General features: G+C 49.8%; 1 protein-coding gene across 1 annotated transcript; it reads right to left on the bottom strand.

Moving 5' to 3' along the window:
* Positions 1 to 3,415: 3,415 nt before the first annotated feature.
* Positions 3,416 to 15,174, bottom strand: Eno1 (enolase 1). The gene is made up of 12 exons (XM_021201098.1): positions 15,031 to 15,174; positions 12,855 to 12,948; positions 10,931 to 11,026; positions 9,907 to 9,965; positions 7,999 to 8,068; positions 7,709 to 7,842; positions 6,721 to 6,943; positions 5,633 to 5,830; positions 4,715 to 4,916; positions 4,399 to 4,507; positions 4,226 to 4,284; positions 3,416 to 3,804 (listed from the first exon to the last, which is right to left on the bottom strand). The coding sequence occupies exons 2-12, from the start codon at positions 12,937 to 12,939 to the stop codon at positions 3,735 to 3,737; spliced, it is 1,305 nt and encodes a 434-aa protein (XP_021056757.1). The 5' UTR covers positions 12,940 to 12,948; positions 15,031 to 15,174; the 3' UTR covers positions 3,416 to 3,734.
* Positions 15,175 to 17,644: the final 2,470 nt, after the last annotated feature.

The raw sequence follows: 17,644 nt of genomic DNA, 5'->3' as shown, positions 1-17,644 counted from the left end.
CACACACACACACACACACACACACACACACACATATATATATGCAGACACTCAGTACACATAAAAAGTACACATACAAAATTTTTTAAAAAATCATAAAATAAAAGGAAGAAAAAAGAAAAAGGTGGCAAAGAGCAGGACTTACACTTGGAATCCAGCCCTCGGAGGCTGAGGCAGGAGGATTGTGGGAGTTTAAAGCCAGCCTGGGTGATGTAATGAACACCAAAACAATGAAAAAGGAAAGTTTGGGGAAAGGCATCTTCTGTTGCTGCAGGGTTGGAAGAAAATACTCCTCCATTTCTGCTACATTCCTGCAGTGGGACTCAGGAAAATGCCCCAAGGAACGGGAGAATCCAGAACCTTCCATGAAGAAGACAAGGACTACTGATGTGCACACTGATACAGGCTCAACAAAACCATCATGGCCAGAGGAAGAAAGAATGAATGTCCCATGGTACCATGTCTGTCCAGAAAGCAGGAGGGTGAAGAGTCTCTGACTTACACACCCATCATCACCTTCGAAAGTTCAAAGCCAGGCCTGAGCCTGAAGCGCAGCACTATGTCATGTCTGTCGCAGGTAGGAGACTGTGGCTCTCATCCCTAGAGTCCTCATCAAATCTGCAATAATCAATGTGGATGGCAACTAACTATGCATGTGTACACACACACACACACACACACACATACACACGTGTGCATGCACACACTGCATGTACACACACAGAGGCACACATATATACATGCATGCCCACACACATATACACATGCCCACACATATGTACATACACACAGGCACACACATACATACAGGCACACACACACACAGGCACATACAGACACACATGCATGCCCATACACATGAACGCATGTGCACACACATACACACACACATATATATATAAGCCCACATACATAACACACACACACACATACACACACACACACACACACACACACACACACATTGGGCAGTAGTAGATACAAATATTCACAGTACCAGGGGAAGTACTAAGACTTACTGAGCTAGCTTGCAGTTTAAAAGACCCCTAAGGTTTCATTCATCATCTTACATGGGATACAGTATCTGATTGTTCAGCCTGTTTAATTCTAAATGGCAGCCTAAGCCGATGAGACACTGCAGGGTGCATCTGTAATGAGAGGAGCACTGGAGATGGGTGGGATGGGAGCTGTTAGTGGCAAAGTCAGAATCTATAGAGTCAAGCAGTTCTGCTCTGTGGCCTTGGCTACTGCTGCAAAGAGGTTCCCGTGGACATGGGGTGGCAGGCATTGGGATCCCTGCTGCTCAAGAGGGCTGAACTGGCTGCATCTACAGGCCCAGCTTAGAATCCACCGCCTGTACAGCTCTTCCACATGTGGCTCAGATCAGCGGGCTCAGCTGCCATCTTCCTGCCTCAGCTGGATTTATTATGAACAAAATCCCCATGCCAGGGGGCTTTCATGGCGGCCTGACTCCTTCCCTCTTATCCCTGAAAGCTCGACATTCCATCCCTGCCTAGTCACTGCCAACCCTGGGACCCATTCACTTTGTGCTAGTGGTTTTTAAGCTTGACTGGACTCAACTGGGGGACTTTGCCACAAAGGCTGAAGCCTTGGACTCCAGGGGGAAGGAAAGGGGATTTGGGGATGATCCCCCGAGGCCAGAGGCCCAGGAATCTGAGCTAAAACCACAGACAGCAAATACTTGTTTTGTGACAAAAATGGATCACGACGCGGCAAGCAGAGCTAACAGTTTCCAGCGAGCAGCCTTGGCTCACAGCCAGGCTCAATGGATAGGAAACCTATTTATGCTTCCTTTCACCTCCAGTGACGGGAAGGCTGGAGAGATGGCTGCAGAAGACTGGGTTCTGCTCCCAGCACACACACATGGTGGCTCTGTATTCCAGTTCCAGATGACCAAATGCCCTTCTGACCTCCATGGGCAACAGACACACTAGTGGCACACATACACGCATTGTCAGTACACTCTAGATTGAACAATAATGTCTGTATTAAGTCAGAAAGAACCCCAAATCTGGGGCTGGCCGATGCTCACTGATTTAGAGTGCCTTTGCTCTTATAGATATCCAAAGTTTAGTGCATAGCCACATACAAGTCAGATGACAACCATCTGGAACTTCAGCTCCAGCGGATCTGACACTCTACCAGGTTCTGTGGGCCCCTGAACTTCTATGGATATATCAGTAGACAAAAACATACATGTAATTTAAAATGGCATAAATAAAACTAGCTGGGCATACTAGAAGTTCAAGGTGAGCTTGGTTTCAAGCCAGTCTGACATAGTGATAGATCATCCCAAAAATATGATGGGGAGTTCTCTTCTGAATCTCAGCCAAGGGTATTGTTATTCCAAGTCGGCCTCAAACGTACAGCAACTGTCTTAACCTCCCAAGTGCTGAAACCACAAGAATGGACTACAGCATCCAGCTTCAGTCTACTAGAGATGTTCAACACTGCAAGGCCTATTTCTGACTGCGTGGTATATGGGTATGAGTCTGTTCTTGTTATTTTGAAAGGGCATGGGAAGATTTGAAGGCGTGTTCACTGTTAGTGTAGGGTCCCTGATTACAAACACTAACCTACATTGCTGTGGCAGTTAGTCATTTAGTGTAGGTTATGTACTCAACTCACTAAGCACATTCCTGGGAAATGCTGGACTCTTCTGGTACGCATGAGGGTGGGTAAGGGCAGCCTTCAGCTGTATGCATGCTGCTCCTAGTTGACAGGTTGTGATACATGGCACACAATCATGAAGCCAGCCTCTAAGATCACCCCAATGTGGTTCTGTTCCCTAGACTGGGATAAGAGGACTCCAGGACTCTGCTAAGACCACTAGCGCATCTAAACCTCACCTTGGGAGGGCAGTTTTCTCTACCATGTCCTGAGGCATCTGGGCTGCCCACTTCTTCTAAATACTATGATCCCTCACATTGTATTTTGGGTCCTGACGAAGGCTTCACGCCTGTGCAGCTATGTGTGCCTGAGTAATTTTTTTGATACAGCTAGATTTTGCAACAGCTCTGGTGGTCTTAGAACTCACTCTGTAGACTCTGCATGGATTAAGTGTGAACCATCACTAAGCATTACATGAAATGCTCTCCCTTCTCAACAAGCTCTGTGAGGCACTGAATGCCCCTGGCCTTGAACACATACCACCTATTAACCATGCTTGGTGAAGTATGACTGGCTCCGGAAGTTCAAGGTGCTTCCCTTCAGGGGCCCACACTAGTAAAGAAAACACCTCCCCTGGTCTCCACCTCCCACACAGGCTGGACACCTCCCCACTGGGAGTCCTTCCAGCCTCAGAGCCTTTGACCTCCCTCCCGAGCAGTCCTTACAGAAACCTCCAGGCTCCTCCAGCCCCAGGCCACCACAAAGGAGATCCCCAGCACACTCATGGGCTTCTTCGCTTTTATTTTTGCATGTAAACCAGTGGGGTTGGGGGTGGGATCTTGACGGTGGGCACCCTAGAGATTACACTGGAATTCCAACGGCTCCAGACACTAGCTGGGAAGTCAGGTGACAGAAACAATGATTCAGACCAATCACATGATTACAAAGCTGGGACTCCGCAGGGGTTGTGGTGGTCAGGTGTGGATGCCTAANGAAGCAGTGACACGGGAGGGGCACGCACTGGGCTGGCCTTGAGCCGCCTGGATGACATCANGGACAGAGGACCTAGCAGCTGGTGGCTCCAGGGATCTCCAGTCCATGCTTTACTTGGCCAGAGGGTTCCTGAAGGACCTGCCAGCAAACTTGGCTTTGCTGCCCAGCTCTTCCTCGATTCTTGGTAAACAGAAAAGAGAAAGAAAGCAAAAGGTTAGCTCTTAGAGGCGGACCACGTCTGTTAATTCTGGTACATGCTTGGTGGAAGCAGGGAAATTGCTATGAATTTGAAATCATCCTGGGAGACAGTTTTCAGCCAGCCTCAGCTACACAGTGAGACACTGGCTATACCGAGAATGTAGGCACATCCCACTGTCACTCAGCTCTTAAATGTGACCCTTCTGCCTTCCACAAGTCCACAAGATGGCAGTACAGCACAGGCCACACACCACCAACCAGTGTCTCTGCCTGGCTTGGGATCCCAATAGCATGTGCAGACCAATTTTTTTTTTCCTGAGTGCTGGGATTAAAGGAGTGTGCCACCACTGCCCGGCCGTGCCCATCAATTTATCTCCCCACTCTGACCAGAAAGTGTCTTTACCTTAAGATCTGATTGTACTTGGCCAGGCGCTCAGATCGGCAAGGGGCACCAGTCTTGATCTGGAGGGACAAAGGAAAAGCCATCATTACAGAAGCAAGAGGGAACATGAACCCGCCTTCAGCCAGTGTGAAGAGCCAAACCCCCCAAACTGCACCCAGGTGTACAGCTCTTACCTGCCCAGTGCAGAGCCCCACCACCAGGTCGGCAATGAAAGTGTCCTCAGTCTCCCCAGATCGGTGGGACACCATGACGCCCCAGCCATTGGACTGGGCCAGCTTACACCTAAAGAAAGGGCAGAAGTCAGTCAGATCATGTGATGCACACTGCCTGCCCCTGCCCGCCCCTGAAAGCTTCCTCATGGTTCCTAACCCTGACTCCAAGCTCCCCAGAAACAAACTTTCAGGGAACAAGGATCAGGCAGCCAAGGCTCGCTGCTGCATCCCCCTGCCTGCAGGAACTCAGTCAGCAGCCCCTCCCCAGGCTACTCACGCCTGCAGGGACTCAGTCACGGAACCGATCTGGTTCACTTTGAGCAGGAGGCAGTTGCAGGACTTCTCGCTCGCAGCCTTGGCAATCCGCTTAGGGTTGGTCACTGTGAGGTCATCACCCACCACCTGGATTCCCGCACTAGCCGTGAACTTCTGCCAGGCACCCCAGTCGTCCTGGTCAAAGGGGTCTTCAATGGACACCACTGAGGGAAAAAAGGAAAAAAGGAGACCGCCTTCAGCGTGAACCTGGCTGTGGTCCTGGGCAGCTCTTTAAAAACTGACTTTTGAGATAGTCTGTCACTATGATGCACAGAATGTTTTAAGGCTTAATTTCCCGCTTCAATCTCTTGCTGGGATTAAAGTAACATCTTCCCCCCCCTCCGGATTTTCGAGACAGGGTTTCTCTGTATAGCCCTGGCTGTCCTGGAACTCACTTTGTAGACCAGGCTGGCCTCGAACTCAGAAATCCGCCTGCCTCTGCCTCCGAGTGCTGGGATTAAAGGCGTGCGCCACCACGCCCGGCTTTAAAGTAACATCTTAATTCTGCTTTGAGACAGGGTCTTCGTAGTAGTTGGCTGTGAACTCATGGTGTAGCACAAGGTCACCTTGAACTTGCATTTTTCCTCCTTCAACTTCTACACGGTGACCTGTTACTGCCTCATCCAGATTTTAGTTTTTAAGCTTAAATCTTATTTGATGGTGCCTCACTATATAGCACTAACTCGCTTGGAACTTGTTATACGGAACCCCAACTCAGAGATCTGCCCATGTGCTGATTAAGGGTTTGTACCATAGTAACCAGCCTAACATTAAAATGAAAACAAAAGCATGATTCCTTTGTTCAAGGCCAGCGTGAGCTAGTGTTAATGACTGAATCCATCTCTACAGAAGAACTGGTGTGAAGCCTCAGGACCCTCACCTGGGTAGTTCTGGATGAAGGACTTGTACAGGTCAGCCAGCTGGTCGGGCGAGATGTACCTGCTGGGGTCATCCGGAGACTTGAAGTCCAGGTCATACTTGCCAGACCTGTAGAACTCGGAGGCAGCCACATCCATGCCGATGACAACCTGGTCAGTGTAGCCAGCCTTTGCGATTGCAGTCTTGAGCAGCTCCAGTGCTGGAGAGATGAGGCAAAGGTGGGTGACAAGTCAGGCCTCACTGTGACAGCTGCCGAGATTGTTGTACAGAGCAGAGTGCTGTCCTGCCTCCGGGCTTTTTTTTTAAAAAGACATACACTGTAGCTGTTTTCAGACACACCAGATGAGGGCATTAGACTTCATTACGGATGATGAGCCATGTGGTTGCTGGGATTTGAACTCAGGACCTTCAGAAGAGCAGTCAGTGCTCTTAGCCATCTGAGTCATCTCTCCAGGCCCTGCCTAGGGGTTCTTATTCCTACTAAGTCAAAGTCACTGGTCAAGGACACTGGGGCCACTAAATGCCAAAGCCATATCAAGTTTAACACAGCCTTTCTTGTGGTCAATGGTCCCACCAAACTTAGTACTAGGGCAGCTGTGCTAGCCAAGATATAGCTACAGTGACCAGCTGAGCTGAGATCGGCTGTCCTGAGGACTGGCTTAAAATAGAACGCAGGCATGGACCCAAAAGGGAAACCTTGAGAAGGGCCACCCCAAGTCAAGCTGCTTCCTGCTGTCTGCCAAGACCCCAGCAGTTAGGGGAATTCTATAGTGTTTCATACAAGTCAATCCGTCTGGCCACAGTGGAAGGAAGTCGAGATGCTAATGCTAGGCGCACCCCCACACACATTAAAATAGAATCAAATTAATATGTTGACTGGAGAGATGGCTGGTCTTCCAGAGAACCTAGGTTCAATTACCAGCATGCATATGGTGGCTTATTACCATCTTAAACTCCAGCCACAGGGGATCTGGGATCTATCTCAATCTATCCAATAAAATGGCCAAGCCAAAAAACCAAAGCCCTCGCTTCTGTTCCTAAAGTGGCAGGTCTGAGCAGACCGCAAGACATTGCCCTCAATGTCTTTACCTTCTTTGTTCTCCAGGATGTTAGGTGCGAATCCACCCTCATCACCCACATTGGTGGCGTCCTTCCCGTACTTCTCCTTGATGACATTCTTCAGGTTGTGGTAAACCTCTGCTCCAATGCGCATGGCTTCCCGGAAGCTGGATGCCCCCACAGGCAGGATCATGAACTCTTGCATGGCCAGCTTGTTGCCAGCATGAGAACCACCGTTGATCACATTGAAAGCCTGGGGGAAGCAGAGAGCTATGGTACCAGCCCAGGGAAGCCAGCGGCTACCCACCATAGGGCACAAATCCTCTGAAGCCTCCCAGCTGCCATTTGGTCCCTATGAACCTGGCCCTGGCCATGTCAGGGCTGTCTCGAATGCTCACTAGGAAACACTCTTCTGAAATCTAGCCTTCTCTTCTCAATGTGCTGGGAGTCAAAAACGCGCAATAAGGAACAGGGTCCTCGTGGGTGTCTATGGACATGACATTCCAACTCTGTAATGGGTAGCATTGCCAACCCAACAGAACTCAGCATATAGAAAGTCTATCGAGGGACTGTCTAGATCATTTGGCTCCTGGCAGGTGTGAGGACAATGTCTTGATTAGCATGACTGATGATTAAAACTGGCCCATTTGGGGTAGCACCAGTCCATGGGTTCTAGACTGTATGGGTGGAGGCGAGGTGGGTACCTGCATCTCTGCATTCACTCCCCCCACCCTGGGCCACATGCCACTCTGTAGACCAAGCTGGCCTCAAATTCAGCTGTCTGTCCACCTGCCTCCCAAATGCTGAGGTTAAAGGCACACCACTGCCCAGCTTCATTTCTTCTTCCTGGCTGTAAAACGTAAGGATTTGCTGCTGCCCTGACTCCCCTAACATGATGGATTGTCCTCAGAACTGGAACAAACCGAACACTTCCCAGCTGCTTGTTCCTGGGATATTTCACTGCAGCAACAGAAATAAAACAAGCCAGCTTTATAGAAAGTTCCAAAAGGCCACTCACTGGGACTGGCAGGATGACTTCAGGGTTGCCGGCCAAGTCAGCAATGTGACGGTAAAGGGGCACCCCCTTTTCCACAGCACCAGCCTTGCAGACAGCCAGGGACACTCCCAGGATAGCATTTGCACCAAATTTAGCTAGAATTAAACATAGATGGTGAGTAGATGCCATTTCTTAGCCTTTCCCCTGGCCTGCTAAGATGGACCCACCGCCTTCCTGGAAAACCCCCTTCACGGCGGATACAACCAACATGCCTCTTCTGACCAAGGAACGGTTCCACCCGTGGAACTCACATTTATTCTCGGTGCCGTCCATCTCGATCATCAGCTTGTCAATCTTCTCTTGCTCCACAACATTCACTTTCTGCAGGGAGACGGGAAATGAGGGCTAAGGCTAGCATTTGCATCCCCCAGTCTCCTGCCAAGGAGCACTTTAGCCAAGGCCCGGGAGTGGAGCTCAACAATGGAGCATCTCAATGCTTGCAGAAGATTGGCTCAATCCCTAACTCCAAACAGACCAAAGTTGAGCAAGAGAAAACAATACCACTTTGGACTTGTCCTAATTAACAGCTCCGGGTATGTCCCTGGGTCCATAAGAGACTAAAGTCTACCTCGGCTGTCAAGGTCACACACACAAGGCAGATGTGTGTGTGGCATAGGCTATAAAGTATTACCACAAACAAGGGTGTTCTTGGATAAAAATGAATAAAGCTACTGTTCATTCAAGCAAACAGGGTCTGCAGAAGCTCCCTCTCAGGTTGTCGCTCTTGGCCAAGACAAATGACAGAGCAGCACTGTCTGGTGTGAGAACGTATGCAGACATAGGCTGACCAGGATCACCTATCTAACAACTGATTGATAAATATGGCTGTTTGGGGGAGTGTATGAATCAATAAACCCAAGACTGTCTACATCACACAGCATGTGTGGGTGCTGGAGATGGCTCAGGTGTTAGCACTTGCTGCTATGCAGAGGACCTGATGTTCTTTCCTGGCTACCACATCCACCATACATGCACATGGCCCATAAATATATGTGCAAGTATCCATTCTGTCACTATATTCATAAAACACTATGTATAAGAATCTACATCCCCACCGCGCTGTGTGAGTGTTCTGGTCTTGTTTTGTTTGACAAGGCACTGCAGAAGAAGGAAGGCAAACATTTGCCCAAGCAGAAAGTTCCCAGAGGCTAAGCCTCCCTAAGTGTGTATGAGGAAGGCCTGGGAGGTGCCCAGGAGACTGGAGCAGAGGGCACAGCACAGACAGTTGTAATGAGCAACTGTCTGGAGACCAGATAAACAGAGCCAACCACAGCATTGCACAGGCTCACTGGGGACAAAATTACTGGATGGTACACTGTGACTTTGTGAATTCAAGACGAGGAACTAGATGTTAGCAAACAGAGGAAGGATGGATGGCCAGTGTTTCCCTCTAGAAGTGACTTGAAAAGGACCACAAAGGTACACTGCCCTAGGCAAAGCTATGGGCTCATTTCTTTTACAGCTGACTTAGTACGGTCTGCCTTATGCCTGGAGCAGGTGTGTCACCTCACATTGGTGCTAGGAGCAAGCTCAACTCAGACCCTCATGAAGAGCAGTAGGTGCCATTCTACAGGGCTTTTCTTCCAGCCTCAAATGAGGTTGCTTTTTTTTTTTTTTTGAGATGGGGGAAAAGCGTTGAATTCAGGGGTTTACACACAGTACGTATACACCAAATAAGATGGGGCTGGGGTAGAGTTCTATCTCCTAATACTAGAACTGCAGGCACCTACTTTATGCAGTGTTTGGGGCTTTAGTCTGCAGTAAGCATCTACACACTCCTGCCACCTGAGCATTATCCCCAGTCCCACAGTCTGCAACAAAGCCAACCCCAACAGCGCAACAAAAGTCAAAGTCCATAGATCAGCCATCCCATATGACACACAAAGCTGCTATTAAACTCTGGACCGTGAGCCCCCAAAGCTCAAGAGAGCAGCAGGAAACATGTCACGCGTCCCCTCCCCCACCCCACCCAGTCTGGTCCAGTTTCAGGTGCTTTCAGAAGCAAAGGCACACACTGGCAGCAGGCAGGTTAGACTCATGCAAGAGGGAATCCTGCCAGCTTCTAAAGCTCTCAGAGTAAGCTATTCTGTGAACAGGAGAGGCCTGGTCCTTGCTCTGGTGCCATGGATACAGAGTAGTTACCAGGAGATGGGTCCTACCTTGCTAACCAGAGCAGGTGCAATAGTATTATTGATGTGCTCAACAGCCTGTGAGACACCTAGAAGGAACAATCATGAAATTACTTACACAGTTACAGTACACAGGCTTGAGCAGCCTTGCTGGAGCACTGGCATCATGGGCCCAGAAGCCCAAAGAGCCTCCATAGCACCTCCTTAGACCCCTACCCCTCACTTCCCCCACAATGGGGCTTTCTGGCCCAATCTGAGTGCTCTTCCCTAGCACCCCAGGGGATTAGAGCCACACAAGAACCATCAGCCCAGAGTGCTTCCAGGGGTGTTAGTTCAAGACCATGCGCCGGGCAGACCAGCTGCACACTAGGATGCCTGGAGTGTTACCTGAGTGCACAAGGCTGGTGCCAGGAACTCATTAACATACTTAACAGGTCTGGAGACGCCTGCCCATTAGAGGTGAATAGAGAAGGAAAAAGAGGCTCAGGAGAGAACAGGCTTCAGAGGTTACAGTGGAAAGAAGAGGCAGGAGCACTTGAGAAGTCAGGCTTCTCCTAACCCCGGCTGGCTCCTTAGGCCCGAGACCCCCTGACCCACCCCCCAGTTGCTGCCCTCAACACTATTGGTTACAGTAACAGTCTTTCCTTAGAAAGACCAGACAGCCTGCAGGGCTAATACTCTCAGAGAAAAAGGCTGCTGCACCTAGGACAAGCAGACTCCATTTACATGGGAAAGGCCACACCACTGGAGATCTGGGAGCTAAATTGCCCAGGCTGACCCTGTCAACTGGGCACCAGAAAAGCCAACAGAACCGTCGACTTGTCCCCACTGATGGCATGCATCAGACCCTTCTGGGAGGGAGGGATATTAGCAGATCAGCCACCAGTCTCCTAGGACTTCCATGCCAGGTTTCCAGGCTTAGGAAGGCGGGTGTCAGTAGGCCGCCCTGCTGGCTTTCCTGTGCGAGCAGTGCTGAGCGGTGCTACAGGTGAGAATGCCTGGGGAACGAAAGAGGGGCAAGTGAGCGAGGATGCGACTGGGTTCCCATCCTTACCCTTCCCCATGAAGCGGGTCTTATCATTGTCTCGGAGTTCTAGGGCTTCGTAGATGCCAGTGGATGCACCGCTGGGCACCGCAGCTCGGAAGAGACCTGGAATAGAGGTGCAAAATTCAGCACTGGGCATGGCACATGCCTGTAAGCAGGATCTGAGTGTGAGGCCAAATGGGACCAAAGCAAGACTTCCCTTTAAAAAAAAAAAAAAAAAAAAAAAAAAAACCAAGCATACAAATGATCAAACAATCAGACCAATAGCTCACGTCCAAGTCGCAGTCAGTGAATCCACACGCAGAAGCACTGTGGCTTCCTCACCCACCTGACAGTCTTCCACGCCACTCTTTATACAGAGTACACAACACAGACCCACTAAACAAAAACTGTTAGTATGGTCACAATTACTTGAGGGACCTTCCAGGGAGCCTTGTCTGCAACCCACCCTGCCCCCCCCCACATCCACACAGTTCTGGCATAGGCGAGGGAATGACAAAAACAGACAGGCAGATTCACAAACCATGGAGAATGCGAGTGGTGGAGTTCACGGACTGGGATACTACACAAACCCTACTTTTCATTCCATAGAGGGCGCCTCTTCTGTCTCCAGCGCTGGGACACCCCACCCCCCCACCCCAGTACTACCTGCACTGTGTGCAGAGTTCAACCCTCAGGAACATTTAGACAATAGATAAAATGTCACTCATTTCAATCTAAGACACTGTGGAAGCCAGGCGCTGACACCATTTTTTGACTCAGGGTTTCATTGAGCCTGGAGTTTACCAATCTGGCAGTACTGGCTGACATCCTGTCTCTCCAGTGCTGGTGCTAGGCCTGGGTTTCTATGTGGCTCCTGGGGATTGGACCCCGAGCCTCATGTCTGAACAGCAGGCATTTCCTATCTGAATCACTTCCCTGGGTGCTCAGAGAGACTTAGGCCAATAGTGGGGCCCACAGCTCTAATCTCAACACGCAAGAATGAGGATTTGAGACCAGTGTGAGCTACAGACACAGGAGGTCTTATGGCAAAATAAACTAATTATTGTAAATACTGCTCTTAACTGACAGGTGAAAGCATCAAGACTTTAAAGAGTTACAGTGAGATGCCCTCCCAGCTTCTGACTTTAAGCATAAAGCTACACCAGCAGGTGGAGCCATCCCCTGCTAAGACACCTTATGTCATGTATGATGTCACCAGCAGGTGGAGCCATCCCTTGCTATCTGACACCTGATGCCACCTAGCATTCTTGGTATTCACCAGGAAACATCACCAAGACAGAGCAGAGAAGCCCAAGCAAAGACAAAGGCTGTGCACAGGCAGGCTCTCCCTGATGACTTGAGGAGCCTTCATTTCCTGGGGGATGGGACAATGGGTAGGTAGGGTTGGGCTCTGGTGCTTAAATTCTGAGTCACACAATGACTCAGCTCAGACTGGCAGGTCCTCAGAGCTCTTCGGGTCCACTGCCACATCTTCCTCTGGTCTTTCCTATTGCACCCACTACACGCACCTCTGAATGATGCTGAAATTAGCACAGGAGGAGCTTAGGTTTTTTTTTTTTGAATAGAGCAATCTAGGCCTTGCTACGTAGCCCAAGCTAGTCTCAAAACTGGCAATCCTGCCTCCTGCAGCAAGCACAAGTGCTGAGATTAAAGGCTTTAGCCACCACACCCAGCCAATTTCCTAATGTAAAAGTTTTTTTTTTTTGTAATGCTGTGATTGAGTTTAGGACTTGCCCTCCCTTACTTCCCTGCCCCAATGAACTGCCCAACCCACATCCTGTCTTAAATACCAAGAAACAAGGCATGGTGGCAGATGCCTGTAATCTCAGTGCATGGAAGGCTGAGACAGAGGGACTCTGCTTCACCACCCTGACCACATTCTCAATGAGCGGTGGTAGAAGAAACCAGGAAACAATGTGGGTGTGTGTACCTTTTGCGGTGTACAGATCCACCTCAACAGTGGGATTCCCACGGGAGTCAAAGATCTCTCTGGCGTGGATCCTGAGAATAGACATGGTGAACTTCTGTAGGAGGAAAAACATTCATATTATCACCCATAAACGGTTACACAGGTTAATTCATTCCAAGACCATCACCTCCGAGGGATCCTGGACTTGACAGAGAACAAATGGGCTATGCATTAACATATAGGAAAGTCACTTATCAGTGAGGGTTTGGGGAGTGAGGACTACTCCTTACACAGCAGGTTAGTGACTTGGACTTCCCGCCAAGCTTGAGGTCAACATGGCACAATGAAATAAACCACTCCTGCAGAAAGCCCTCAGAAGCTAAGTGTTCTGTGGGCAAATTAAACCCTCTGACTGCCTAGAACAGTGAAAGAAGGTCAGAGGTTAAACAGACCTGGAGCCCGGAGGGGAATGCGACATTCCAAAGCAGTCTAATTGTGGAAAAAAAGAGAAACCCTAATTCATCAAAATTGCACCCATAACACGACCAGAACATTCAGCTGACATGGATTTGATAACCAGTAAGAAATTGTGAGGCAGGAGACCAGAACCCCAAACTCCTTGGTCTGTGGTCAATGATCCTGCCATTCTCTGGCTTGGTGGCACATGCTGGCTAGCACGTGGGAGGTCCTGGGTTCAATCGCCGCCATATTTAGGCAAGAGCTACGACTTCTGGTTAGTACATTTCAAAAGGGTACCTTGTCTCACTTTTAAAAAATATCCAAAGTAGATGTTTAATTAGAAAACATCCTGAGAGGAAGAGGATATTGGGCAACAAATAGCAAGTCTTAAAAGGATGTCCCTTTCTTACTTCTTCCCCAGCAGGCTTTCCAAGAAAGAAACCTACAAACAGATTCTAGAACTAAACTGGATGAGACATGAAGACAATACAGCACTTAGAAGCTATTATCTAATTAGGTTCCTCACATCTTTTGTGGCAAGCACTGAAGCAAAGACAGCTTTTCTTTTAACAGAAGCTACTTCTGTGGTTTTGTCTTCCCTAAGACAAAGGATCTTTATACACTAACCAAAAATAAAGTACCTACTTTTTACCTACTATGTTACAAAACCTATTTACTATTCCTCAGTACTCTTCTTTTTCTTCTCTCTCATACTTGCCCCATTCTATGAATGCCAGGCTGACCGGAACTCAGTGATTCTCCAGCCTCAGCACCCCTACCGCTTCATGGCTGGTTCCTTTATGGGGGCGGAGGAGCACCCACGTGCCACACCACGCGCTGCAAAGCCCTTACAACTTGTAGGAGTTGATCCCTCCTTCCACCCTTTGCATCTAGCTTGGATCTTTAGGCTAGGCAGCAAAAGTCCTTAACCAAAGGAAGAAAATCTCACCCACTCGGTCTTTATCTGGATTGAACGCCTGACCAAGGACAGAAAAGTGGACCTATCGGTCAGGCTTATCACTACTGGCTGTTGTCTAACCCGATAGCAAGTTAGCCAAGGAACCACACTGCCTAGGCCAGAACGAACAGGAAGTTTTCTTAAATGCATCTTAAGTCAGTTCATGGCCGGCTAGTAGCCACCCAGGAAACCCGTAGCTCTTGCCTAACTGCGTCGAGGTCTCCTGAGGGCTTCCCAATTATCCAACGGGACTGTTGCAATTTCCTCTACTCTAAGTACCTAACCGACACTCCCTGGTCAGGAATATTCCAGAGCAGAGATGGGCTGGACCACTCCCGCCCAGTGACGCTCGATTGCGGTCCAGGAGCTACAGCCCCAGCAGGATCTACTAGGGTGTGGCGCTCTGCCTCTTGGGCATCCTTATTTCTGGCCCTTCCATTTTGAGAAGGGATTTAATGAGCATCGAGGGGGGTTAAGTTGCTCTCCCTCCCTCTGAAACCTTCCACTTAGCTACACAGAAAGTACTTTTCTATTCTCCACGGCCTCAATCATCCGTGGCCTGCATTTGCTGTTGGGAACCCGGTCACATTGCAACCCTGAAACTCAGTGATCCCTGCTGGGCCCACACCTCCACTCTCCAAGAGCCTGCGTCCTTCCAGGAGGCTGACCCGAGTGCTCCCCCGATAGCGGCTCCCGCCCAGGCTAGTGGGTGCACATGCCCAGCGGGTCCCCAAGCGAAGCTATTAGGCGAGCTGTCCCCGGTGGGGACAGGGACCATACCTGGCAGTAGGATCGCTGCGAAGGAAGGAAAGAGGGTGCTGTGGACACCGAAGAGAGCCTTAAGGACAGACGTGAAAGGGACCCGGTACCAGAGCAGCACTAAGCGCCTCCCACTCCGACTTCCTCTCCTGTTCATTAGGCCCCGCCCAGTTCTCCCTTTTCGGGCCCTCCCCCCCTCCGCGCCGCCTCCCCATTGGCTCAGAGTGCCGTCACTCCAATAGAAGAGCGTGACCGAGGCGGCCGCTCGCCCTGCCCAGACTAGGGGCGAGGGCACGAGGGCCGGGGTTGTCCTGCCTGCCTGGGCCTAGCCTGCCTGGGACATAGCTGGAATGCCGGGCGAGCCTCCCGCTGGGACCCTGGGGCCCGGCCGAGGGTCTACGGAGCCCGGATGCGGGGCGGGGCGGGGCTGGGCTGCGCGGCGGGCATGAGGGCTGGAGCCCGCGGCACGTACTCCGAGTCTCACACGCACTCGGCGTGGCTGCGGCGCCGCACGTCCGGCCCACGACCTTGCTGATGACCTTCGCGGCCCGGCCCTCCAGCCGGCCTCCCCCCCACCAGGAGGTGCTGGAGCCCCCGGCGGTGTGGAAACGTTGATGCGCGGCCGGGGGCCTCACTCCCGCGTGGAATTGCCGGGAGGCGGGGGTGTCAGGGGGAAGCGCAGGGATACTGCGCCTGCGCACTGAGCGCCCTCGCCGCTGGTCCTGGCTCTCTGGTGCCATCTACCAAGGTGACCCCGTCCTTTTGTCCTTGCTGTAGTGAGTCTCAGACCGAGGTAGCCAAGGGAAAGTGACCTTTCCCTTAATGTTACCTAATCATTTGTTACTGTGTGGAGGGTACCGAGTCCTACTGTCCAGTTCACGCTAAGTTAAGGCAGTACCTTTGTGCTACACCCACCCAGCCACTCCACCCTACTCTAGAACTTTCCTTACTTCTCCGGTGTACTAGCTCAGTGTGGATTTATTCTTTATCCCTGTTAATGTTCCTTTGTTTAAAGATTTAATGCCTCTTTCCCCTGCCTGTGGCCTCGATGAAATTTACCTGGGTTCTTGAGACCCATACTTAATCTACAGAGCTAGTTCTTGGACAGACAAGTTACAAAGAGACACCCTTTCTCAAAAAACTAAACCAAACAATATTTTAAAACAAGACAGACAAACAAAACCCTTAGAACCCACGAGATGGCTCAAGGGCAAAGGCATCAGCAGTCATACCTCATCAAGCTGTGCTCTGACATCCATCCCCAACCACAAAATGTAATACTAATAAAAAGAAAAAAAAGGAGCCATCAAATTGAGACAAGCTTGAGCTACCTAAGGACCCGATCTTGTCTCAAACACTACAGAAATCGGCTTTCAGCTCCTGCAGTACACACACTTCGCTGTAGGACTGAAGGGAACACGTCTCTTTCCCTTGTATTGTCTCTCATGTTTCTCTTGGGTTGTAAGTCTGGGAGTTAATGTCCTCTGTTTCTATCTTTTCTGTGTTGTCTTTCATAAAGAGACTGAAATGTGTTCTTGGCTGGTTATCATATCTTGTAGAAGAAGCTGCTTAACCCTTAGCATTTCGCTCCAGGCAGCTCCTGACCAAGGTTTCCAAGGCACTGGGGAAAACCAAAGGGTTATTGTGTCCAAGGTGTTAGTACAGGAAACAAGTTTCCATTGATAAAGAAGATCTTTGGGATTAAATTTAACAAAGAAACACCAAGGAAATTGTAAAATGAGACTTCACCAGCAATACACTGAAGTGTGTTGTCTGCATAAACCAAGCATCTCTAGTCCCATGACTCAGCAACAAAACCAAAAGCCATCTCCCAAGTTTTATAAGAACCTCAAGAAATCAGACATTCTGAACTCTTCTTTTCTGTGTGTATCTAAGACTGTGGCACTGAGAGGGTTCCGGAATTACCTTTTCATTTTATACTACAATGGCCGGGGAGATAAAGATAGAATTAAACAGCTGTCTGCTAGACCGGGTGGATCGGACAAGAATCTAAAGTGGGACATTCTCTCAGGCAGCTGCTGTTGCAAGCTTTCTGGAGGTATCCACACAGTGTCCTGAGCCAGCGTTTCGACCTCAAGCTGTGGCTCTAACAGGAATCTTTTTCCACAAGCCTTGCCCAGCCACATGCACTCGGTCTCCATGGTTCTCCAGGCTCTGTTGCAGGCCCTGCTCACAGTCACCTGCAGTCAGCACAGGGCCCTTTACCTCATTACAGGCATTCAGTTGTCCTTTCTCACAGGCAGTAGCTCCTTGGTCAGTTGTATGGCAGTGGCAGATCAAAGGCATAGGGAGAGGAAATGAATTACCAAGACTATAGAATGTCAGACTGTAAAGCACTGCAGGGTGTCTGCAGCTGGACACTAGACTGAAAAAAAAAAAAAAAAACAGTCCTGTGACCCACCTAGCTGAAACCTCTAGTCAACCAAGAATGTGACATACCTCTTCGTGGAAGTGGACCGATGGCTGGCCATGTAGCTCAGCTGGTAGAGTACCTCTGTATCACACACAAAAGCTATGGAATAACTCGGGGATGGTGGCACATACTTGTAATCCCAGCAATTGGGAGGCAGAATCGGAAGGATCAGGAGTTCAAAGCCACCCTTGGCTATAGAGC

This window comes from Mus pahari, chromosome 6 (genome assembly GCF_900095145.1).
Source record: "Mus pahari chromosome 6, PAHARI_EIJ_v1.1, whole genome shotgun sequence".
Lineage (NCBI taxonomy): Eukaryota > Metazoa > Chordata > Mammalia > Rodentia > Muridae > Mus > Mus pahari.
Note: the sequence above shows the minus strand (reverse complement) of the source record. Positions and strands in the feature narration are given on the sequence as shown.